The 10,777-nt window shown below is 35.1% G+C and overlaps 1 protein-coding gene across 1 annotated transcript in view; it reads left to right on the plus strand.

Annotated features, from left to right (window-relative positions):
• RAD17 (RAD17 checkpoint clamp loader component) overlaps positions 1-10,777 on the plus strand; it is a 93,635-nt gene that overhangs the window by 39,873 nt on the left and 42,985 nt on the right. The window contains exons 7-10 of the mRNA XM_007943361.2: positions 2,899-2,951; positions 3,033-3,158; positions 3,254-3,323; positions 9,937-10,048. Of these exons, the coding sequence (XP_007941552.2) occupies positions 2,899-2,951; positions 3,033-3,158; positions 3,254-3,323; positions 9,937-10,048 (361 nt within the window). The remainder of the gene's footprint in view (positions 1-2,898; positions 2,952-3,032; positions 3,159-3,253; positions 3,324-9,936; positions 10,049-10,777) is intronic.

Here is a 10,777-nt window from a genome sequence, read left to right on the forward strand (position 1 = left end):
TGTGCTAGGTTTTATCAAATGCTTTTTCTGCATTGATTAACTTGACCATATGGTTCTTTTCCTTTTTTTTATTTATGTTACATTGATTGTTTTTTTGACATTGAACCATCTTTTCATAGCTGGTATGAATCCCACTCAGTCATGGTGTATTTTATGATGTAGTGTGTTGGATTCTGTTGGCAAGGATTTTATTGAAGATTTTTGTATCTATTTTTATGACGGGTATTGGTCCATAGTTTTCCTTTTTAGTCATATATTTGCCTGGTTTTGGTATCAAGGTTATGCTTGCTTCATTGATTGAATTTGGGAGTATGCCATCCTTTATTATGTTCTGAGCAGCTTGAGTAGGATAGGTGTCACCTCTTCTCTTAATGTTTGATACCATTCTCCAGTGAAGCCATCTGGGCCAGAAATTTTTTTATATGGGGAGTTTTTTTTTTTTTTTTTTTTAATAACCTTCTCAGTGTCTTCTTTTGTCAGGGTATATTTAGATTTTCTACCCCAGTCTGTGCTATTTTAGGTAGGTCTTATTTTTCTTGGAATTTGTCCATTTCTTACAGGTTTTCAAATTTGTTGGGAGTACAGTATTCTGTTATTCTTTTTATTTTGGTTGCATCTGTTGTGATGTTGCCCATTTCGTTTGCTATTTGTTATTTGCATCTTCTCTCTCTTTTCCTTAGTTAAGTTTGCCATTGGTCTGTCTATTTTGTTAATCTTTTCAAAGAACTAGCTTCTAGTCTTGTTGATTTTCTCTGTTGTTTTTCTGTTTCTTGTATTTCTACTCTAATCTTTATTATTTCCTTTCCTCTGGAAAATGAAGGCTTCTTTTGTTGCACCTTTTCTATAATTTTTAACACTTTAAAGAGGTCTTTTGTAGCTGACTTGCCCAGTGCAATACTTCATCTGTTACTATTTTTTTCTTTTAACTTTTTATTGTGATTTGGATGAAAGTGTATAGAGCAAATTGGTTTTCCATTCAACAATTCATACACCTGTTTTTTTTCCAGTAACATTGACTGCAATCCTCACAATGTAAAGCACTCTTCCCACTTCCTCCCTTTGTTTACCTTTTCCATTTGTCCTTCTCTCCTATCCCTTCCTGCCTTCTGAGCTTTATCCCTGGGCAAATGCTTTCCTTTTGATCTCATATGGATATTTGTTCTAAGGTGTGCATACTTCCCTGATGTTAATGTTCATTTTATAAGACTGTTTTTTGGCTATAAGTTGAGCCATGGAGGTGAGTTCAGTTCTAGACTTGAAGAGTAGCTAAGGGCCATAGTCTTGGGGGTTTCTAGTCTCTTTCAGATCAGTAAGCCTGGTCTTTTTTATGATTTTGAATTGTGTTCCACATTGTTTTCCCCCACTCTATCCAGGACCTCCTGTTGTGATCCATTTCAGAGCAGTTGGCTGTGATAGTCAGGCACTGTCCAGTTCTTTTGGCCTCAGGGTTGTGGAGGCTGGGATTCATGTGTTCCAATAGTCCTTGGAGTAATTGTTTCCATGTCTTTGATTTTCTTCGTTCTTCTTTGCTCCAGATGGAGAGAGACCACTAGTTACACATTACCTGGCCACTCACAAGCTTTTAAACCACAGTTGTTACTCAACAAAGTACGATATAGAGCATTGTCCTTGTGTACTATGTTGTATCAATTGCGTTAACTCTCCCCGAGACTATGGGCCTGAGCCCTAGGTCAGTAATTCATTGTCTCACAGTGTTTGGTTATAGGTAAGAAGTTTTCATAACTTTATCTCTTGTATACTATATTCATGGATATATTTGCAGATATACGTAGAAATCTCCTCTGTCAAACCTGTATTTATTCATGGTTGTTCGTTTGCTCTCTCGAGGACATTGATTATGGATCCAAGTAAAATGAAGTACTTTACAATTTTAGTATTTTCTCCATTTATATGCTGTTGCGTGTTGGTCCAGTAGTGAAGATTTTTGTTTTCTTTATGTTGAGGTGTGCTTCATACTGAAGGCTATATAGTCTTTGATCTTCCTCAGTAAGTGCTTCAAGTCCTCTTAGCTTTCAGGAAGCAAAGCTGTGTCATCTGCATATCACTGGTTAATGAGTCTTCCTTTGATCTTGTTGCCACAATCTGCATATAATCCAGCTTCTCAGTTTATTTGCTCAGCATATAGATTGAATAAGTATGGTGAAAGGATACAACCCTGATATACACATTTTCTGATTTTAAACCACACAGTATCTTCTTGTTCTGTTTGAACAGCTGCCTCTTGGTCTATGTACACCACTCATCTTTCAGTGTGTTGTACTGTGGTAACTTGTGTGTTGCTTGGATGGTAGAAGCTATGCCATTGGTCTTTTAAATTCCAGCAGGATCACCCATTGTAGACAGGTCAGCAGACCTTCCAGTCTAAGACAGATTAGGAAGAATGAGCTAGTGATCTACTTCTAAAACAATTGGACAGCGAGAACCTTATGAATAGCAGTGGAACATTGTCTGCTACTGTGTGGGAAAATAAGCCCCTCTTGTACGAAGACACTGGAAATACAACTGGGGGATAGTTGCCTCATCAAAGTAGAGTCAACCTTAATGACATGGATGGAGTAAAGTTTCAGAACCTTCATTTGCCGGTATGGCATGACTCAAATTGGGAAGAAAGAGGCTTACATATAGAAAGGCAAAATAAATATTTGGAAAATAACTTCTCAATGAAGATAATATAGCTGGTAAAGTGCATCTAAGAAAAATTAATCTGAAAATTGGAGTTCCATATATCTATTTCATGTTTCTCTTAATTTCTGTGAGAGTTTTGCATAAAAAACATAGGATAGGTAAACATTTTGTTCTTCCTTTGTAAATATATATCTTAATATAAATTTGCATGGGAATAAAAGTGAACTAATACTTATCCTGTGTTTTCAATAGGATTTACCTCACCAGTTTTACCGAGATTCTCAGATTTTACATGAAGTTCTAAGGTAAGTTTCAGTGAAGTTTTCTAAAACTCCAAATGAAATATCAAGTGGCTCAAATTTCAACATTATATTTTGTTATTTTAGGAAGTATATCCAGATTGGTCGATGTCCTCTTATATTTATAATCTCTGACAGTCTCAGTGGTGATAGTAATCAAAGGTTTTTATTTCCCAAAGAAATTCAGGAAGAGTGTTCTATATCAAATATCAGGTAAGAAAACATTTTCTGCTTCATAATGTTCACATACAGGTTATATTTAAAATTAATCATTTAAATACCATCTTTTTTTTATAAAACTTTGACAGTTTCAATCCTGTGGCACCAACAATTATGATGAAATTTCTTAATCGAATAATGACAACAGAAGCTAATAAGGTAAGTCTCTGATGAACAAATTAATTTGAATCTTGCATTATAGCTGTAGAAAGTCCAACTTAAGTGGTATTAAGTTAACTTGAGGAATTGGAGATATATTCTTTTAATTTTTGGAATTAATTTATTACATACATGAAACATGCCATTTTAGAAAATACTGATTAAAAAGTCCTTAACTTTTTTCTACTATTAAACTTAATTTCTTCTTCAAACTGAGGTAAATTTTCTGTTTGCTTGTCCTACATTCCTAAATTGTGCCTATCATTAAGAAACTTTCATCAACTATAGTTTATCCTTTTGTCACTTTTAATACTTCATTTCTCTATCTTCCAAATAAAGATGTTGTGAAAATAAATAGATGGAACTTCTGTTTCCAGCAACATAATTCTAGGGGGCCCTACTGCTACATGTCTAGATCTTGCATGAAACAACTTTTGTTGCACTGTTTGGATTACAACAAGGGAGGGAAATCTTTAAGGAAGAGGTTGTTTGGAAAATTGAACAAGATAATATATGTAAAGTATTCATTAACAGTTATTAATAGTGAAAAATTAGAAACAATTAAGTTAAGTTCGATAATTGAGGAAGCAGTTACTATAGTGAACTATTGTGCCATTAACATAATGTTTTGAAGAATATATGATGGCATGGGAAAATGAGTACAATTTAATATCAAGTTAAATTAATAAGGTCCCAAATTATATAATAATACTAACAATAGAAATTATGTTTTAAGCCCTTAATATGTGTCATGGACAGTGTAAAGTATTTTTATATACATGATCTTATATAAATCCTCACTGCAATCATATAAGTGTGTTACATTATCACCATTTAAGAGGTAAAGAAACTGAGCTGGATGAGGGAAATAACTTGTATAATATCCCACAACTATTAAGTAATGGATTACATTTTGGTTCTGACTCCAATCCACTGTGCTAAAACAACACAAACAATTGTCAATAACAATAAAACGCATACATATACATAAGCCTACACATACTATAAGAAAGTACATAAACATACTAAGTGTGATTAGTTCTGGATGGTAGGATTACTTTTGAATTTTTATTGTCTTTTTAAAAATTCTTTGTTAATTTTCTACATTTTTTTGTGATTACTTCCCAAATCATCTAAACATTCAGGGAGTGTGTTTATTCTCCCTAATAGGATAAAATGCTTTGAATTAATATGTTAATATTATATTACTGATACTATAGTTGTAAAATATTTTATTTCTTGAACAAATATTTAAGAAATAGTCAAGAAAAATAATAAGTAGTCATACATGCTACATTATCACATTAACTTAAAACTTCTTTTAAGAGTAAATCATTAGAGTACAAATGGCATTTACTTTAAAAAGTTATATTAGAATACACATGACAAAATGTTCTACACCAAAGAGCCATGCCCTATGCTACTTTCTGAATTAACTTCAACTTAGAATAAGAACTGCTTTCCCCCCAAGATTACATTGTGTGGTACACACTGTGTTAGGTGCTTTATAAATGTCATCTCTTTTATAGACTGGGGGAAAAAAAAAAAGAATACACAAGACAACATCACTCAGAAACCAATCCACATCTAGAAGTATCCAAAATAAAGTAAACCTGCAAGACTGAAAATAGGGAACCAGAGACATCAGTTTGTAAATGAGGACAATTACAAAGCAAAAAACCAAACCCATTGCTGTCAAGTTGTTTCTGACTCATAGTGACACTTTAGAACAGAGTAGAACTGCTCTGGTGGGGTAGTGGTTAAAGTATTCGGCTGCTAATTAAAGGATCGGTGGCTTGAACTCATGAGGAAAAAGATGAGGCAGTCTGCTTCCATAAAGATTACAAAGCAAAAAGAGAATAAATATATAGTTACAGAGCTTCCAAATAGAGAGGAAGTCAAGGTGAGTTAAAGATAGAAGGAACTGTTTTAAATTTATGAACATTACAAGGTAACCTCAAAATTAATAAAACTCATAAAAATAAAAAAGGAAAATCATATAAAGATCTTGTATTCACTGAAACAACAGCTGCAAAGGAAAATAAGAGAATCTGTAAAGAAAATGAACCAGCACAGAAAATTACATAGACTAAACTTGTATTAGGATACTGGTACCATAACTTCTTTATTGTATATTAACATGCTGTACCTTAAATACTTGATGTGGAAAAAGTCTTATTAACATTATACCTTTGATATTATTATTGATATGTTCTGTCACAGGATGTTATCATGTTGCCTTGGGTCTCCCGGGGTGATAATGATAGTGTAGGAAGATATTAAGAATACTTTAATCTCTGGCATCCTGTTAATTATGTTAAGGAAGAGTGGTGACATCTTAAGGGAATTAGTCATAATAAATTATGTAAGTGTTGAATAACTTAAGTGATTATTTTTTTAAAGTTTAGATGCTTTCTGTTTTTTTTTTTTTTAATTTTTATTGTAATTAGGGTGAAAGTTTACAGAGCAAATTCATTTTACCATACAGCAGTTGACATACATTTTGTTTCATGACATTGACCGCAATCCCCACAATGTAAAAAGCTCTCTTCCCACTTCCTCCCTGTAGTTACCTCTTCCCTGTGTCCTTCTGTTCTGTGCATTCCTGCCCCCAAAGCTGTCTCCCTGTGCAAATTCTTCTCTGTTTTTATAGAAAAGAAAAGCTTATAGTGTCTTTAGATTGCACTAAATGTGATAAAGTGTGGAGCAAACTGTTGTTCAGCCATGTTTGCTTATTCATAGTAACTAACAGCCATAGTATTTTCTTCACTTACCAAGGATCGTGACTTTGAATTACATTGCCTTTTTTTTCTTCTTTAATATTTATTATGTTTTTGATGAAGGTTTACACAGCAGTTGAATTTCCCATTCAACAAATTCTACACAAACGGTTCCATGACATTGCTTATACTCTTCGCAAGGTGCCATGTTCTCATTATTCCTGTTCTGGTTATTCCGTTTCCATTAATCTGGTTTCCCAGCTCCCTTATGTTCTCATTTTGTTTTAAAGCAATTGTTGACTGTTCTTGTATAGATGATTAAAAAAGGAGCACGGTAATTACAGGTAATAGTCTTTATTTTGTGAGCCAATCTGTTGTTTAGCTTAAAGGTGACCTCAGGGACTAGTTTCAGTTCAAGGTTTAAAGAGTATCTCAGGGTGATAGTCTCAGGGAGTCCTCCATCTCAACCCTGCAGTCCTTCAGGCCCCTTCCCCCCATTCACCATGATTGTACCTCATTTACTTCTTATGACAGCCCCAGGAAGGATTGATATCCACCATAACATCTGGGGGACATGGTTTATGGTGGCAGTCCAGAAAGGGACAAAGATGCCTGCTTTTTGAGAGTCCCCCCATCCCCAGCAGGGTGTCTGGGGCCCATATCTTACCCACTTCCCAGCTTTACCCCCATCCCGGAATTTATTACTAGAAAACAATTTGGCCCTTTTTGACCCAGTTGTGTACCACCTGTCCCTGGTCTCTCATGAATTGTACTTCATTCCAGCCTGGAGAGGTATGGACCGTTGTCCCACTTTGTAGATGAGGAAACTGAGGCTGGTCATTATATCTGGTTGCCCAGCTGCACCACCCTCTGCTCGCAGGTCTTTCCCCTGAACTGAACTGCTCCATGTACCCCCACCCAGGCTCCCAGGGTGATTCAGGCCAGACTCTTAGTATGCAAAGTGAATAATATGTGGTATCAGATCAGAGTTATAAGCTGGGGTATGGGCTGTGGTTAGCTGAACTGGCCTGACATCTACACCAACATCAGTGAGCATTTCCACTTGATCCAGAGGCTAATGGACTACTGTTCACCTGACACAGACCCCTCTTTACTGCTGCTGCTCCTGGCTCTGCTGTGGTTGCCCCCACTTCTGCAGGCAGCCTGAGCCCACGGAGCCTGGGTTGGGTGCCGTGGTGCTGGCACATCACCTGATCTGCCAGAGAAGAACCCTCTCCAGGGGCTTCCCATTGCTCAAATTACATTTCCTTTTTTGGTGAATAATCCATATCTAAAAATTTTTAAAAAAAGACTATAAAAATAAGCATTCCTCTTAAAACCATTTTTAAATCAAATATATTTACAATCGAAATGCAGTAAATCTGGAAGAGAAACTCACAGGAATTAACAAAATTTTGTAAAAGAATAACAAGAGAGACTTGGTATCTAGATATCAGAATATATTATAAACTATAGGTATCTTAACATTGTGGTGTTTTCATAGTAACAGACAAACAGAAGAATGAATTAAGTAGAAAGCAAGAAGTAGATCACTCTGTGTAAATGGGAATTTTCAGTATGATGGCGTTGTATACTTATCACTGGGAGAAGAGTAGACTTTTTATTGATAGCATGTTAGAACAGTTGAACATCTGTATGGAAAAATAAATGGTTACGTGTTTACCTCATGCTATTGTAAAAAAAAAAAAGGCTGAAATATAAAATCAAAGTTTTAAGAGTGTTAAAAAATACTGATTTTGGGATAGGAAAACTCTTCTTAAGCAAGAATCAAAACCTGAAGCCATAAGAAAACAATTGATGGATTTACTTCAAAAATGAAAAACTTAGGGATGGCAGAAGGCACTGTAGACAAAGTTAAAAGACAAACATGAGAAAGGGAGAAAATTTCTGCAATTTATGTAACAGATAAAACATTAACAATAGAAAAGACAAAGATCAAAAGCCAATGCACAAAGAAATCCAAATTGCTAGTAAATGTGAAAGGTGTTCAGCCCTACTAATAATCAGAGACATGCATGTTTACATAGATACCATTTTTCACCTACCAGATTGAAAAAAGTTTTAAAGATGGGTATGCAGGATTTCTAAAGGCAAGTCTTTATACTGTTAGTAGGAAAAATAGTAATTGTTGCAGACACTTTGGGAGCCACTGTACTTCTGCAGAAATATTCAGATATGCTGGCAAAGTTATATGTAAATATGAAATGTTATTTTATACAGGCAAATAAGTATGTATATATTTCTCTGTAATGGTGAAAATTGGAAACTGTAAACTATGTAGATGTTCCTTTTTTGGGGTAACTATTCATTAAATTGTGGTGTATCAACTTTTTTTTTTAATGAAGTATATCTAAAAATACTAGCGGAAAGATCACTAAGAATGGAATTAAGTTAAAAAAAATTATACAGTAATAATATATATTATGATCCCACTTTATACACTGTGTATACTTTGTATATACTTATACATGTGCAGAAGGAGATCTGGAAAGGTACTCACTAAAATGTTAATAGTTATTGTCTCTGATGAAGTATGGCATTTGAGGGGACTACTAAAGGATAATAACTGTCATAAAGCAGTTTTGAAGAATCTTGTGACTATTATGTTAAAATTTAAAAATATTGGAGGATTATAGTACTATTTTTATATTATAATCAGTTTTACAAGATCTGGATTGGGATAGGCTGTGAATAGTCATATATGTTCTGGTAAATTATATCTTAAACAGTTGTGTGCAGCTTAGACTTTAACTATGAAATTGGTGCAGTTATGACTTTTTAGTACTCAGCCAACTATAATATGTTGAAAATCTCAGCATAGGGACTTCCATGTAAAAATTTTAAAGATTTGTCACATTATTATGTGTCTTTATATTTAAACAGATTATTTTGTATATCTAATTTTACTGCATTAATTTTTGTTTTGAGGTATTTGTACATGTGTGGATAGGTTTCTAGATATGTGTGTATATAGGGAGAAGAGTGAGGAAGAGAGAACTGGTTAAAGTAAAACTATATATGTATGTGATTGGGTAAAAGTTTACAGAGTAAATTCATTTTCCATACAGCAGTTCATACACATTTTGACTTATGACATTGACTGCTATTCCCCACAGTGTAATGGCTCTCTTCCCCCTTCCTCCCTGTAGTTACCTGTTCCCTTTGTCCTTCCCCCTCCCATGCACTCCTGCCCCCTGAGCTGTCTCTCTGGGCAAACACTGCCCTTCTATTCTCCCATGATTGATCACGCCAAGGATTGTATCTGCCTGATGTAAATGTTCACCACATATGCCTGTTGTTTGGCTGAATGCCACTGCAGTGAGTTCAGTTCCAGACCTGAAGGGTGGCTAGGGCCCATAGTCTCAGGGGTTTCACCAGGCTCTATCAGACCAGCAAACCTGGTCTTTTTTTTTATGATTTTGAGTTTTGTTCCACATTTTTCTCCCACTCTATCCAGGATTTCCTACACCAATCCCCCTCCAAGTGATTGACAGTTGTAGCTGGGCACCATCTAGTTCTGGTCTCTTGGTCATATAGGCTGAGGATCACATGGTCTACCAGTCCTTTGGATTAATTGTTTCCATGCATCTTTGGTTTTCTTCATTCTTACTTGTTCTGGACAAGAAGAGACCCATTGTTGCATTTAGACGGCCACTTGGAAGCTTTTAAGATCCCAGTTGCTGAAAGTAAAACAGTATTTTATACTTTTGAAATTTTGCCTTCAACTATGAAAAGGCATTGATAGTTTTAGCCTTCATAGTTAGGTGGGTGTTTAGCAGGAAGCTTTTTTAGCATTCGGGTGTGAAATATTCTACTTTAGTTCCATTATGTTTTTTAAGATAGTTCTTTAAATTTTATTTTTTTCATTGTAGTATGGAGGAAAAATTATTGTTCCAGATAAAGCTTCTCTAGAGTTGCTGTGTCAAGGATGTTCTGGTGATATCAGAAGTGCAATAAACAACCTTCAGTTTTCTTTCTCAAAAGGTAATGGCAGAGAATTCATATAGCAGTACATGGGTGACTCTTAGCAATTCATGAAATGAAATCACAATAAAAATGTTTTAACTTAATATATACCTATTTCCAGGTTTTTGGTTGATTTTCTTTTTTTTTTTTTTTAATTGAGGCAGTGGCTTACAGTTACATATGTATACATATATATGCACACCCCTATGAATATACTAGGAGTTCTGGTGGCATAGTTAGCATTTGACTGCTAACCAGAAGGCTGGTGGTTCAAACCCACCAGCCACTCCTCGGAAGGAAGATTGGGCAGTCTACTTCTGTAGTGATACTGCCTCGAAAACCCAAGGAGGGATTCCAACTCGACAACAGTGAGTTTGAGGTGAATATATCACCATGTATGTTTCATTCTGTTGTACATACGGTTGCTATGAGTCAGCGGCAACTCGACAACACCTAACAACAATGTTTTTATTTCTCTGAGACAAAACCTGATCCATTTACGTGGTTTACTACTACTTTACCTTTCAAAGTTAATTCTGAGTGATACTTCCTAGGTGCAAATACTGGCTCTCTCACTTACCACTTTTGTAAACCTGTTTGAGTGACTTATTCTCTCTATGCCTCAATTTTCTCACCCTTTACATGAGGACCTATCTCATAGGGAGTGTGATGATTAAGTGAGGTAATACTTGTAAAGTGTTCATTACATTGCTAGACATTAATAAGTGGTAAATAAATGACCCACTG

The sequence above is a fragment of the Orycteropus afer genome, unplaced genomic scaffold (assembly GCF_000298275.1).
Source record: "Orycteropus afer afer isolate SDZICR_OR568_19922 unplaced genomic scaffold, OryAfe1.0 scaffold00104, whole genome shotgun sequence".
Taxonomy (NCBI): domain Eukaryota; kingdom Metazoa; phylum Chordata; class Mammalia; order Tubulidentata; family Orycteropodidae; genus Orycteropus; species Orycteropus afer.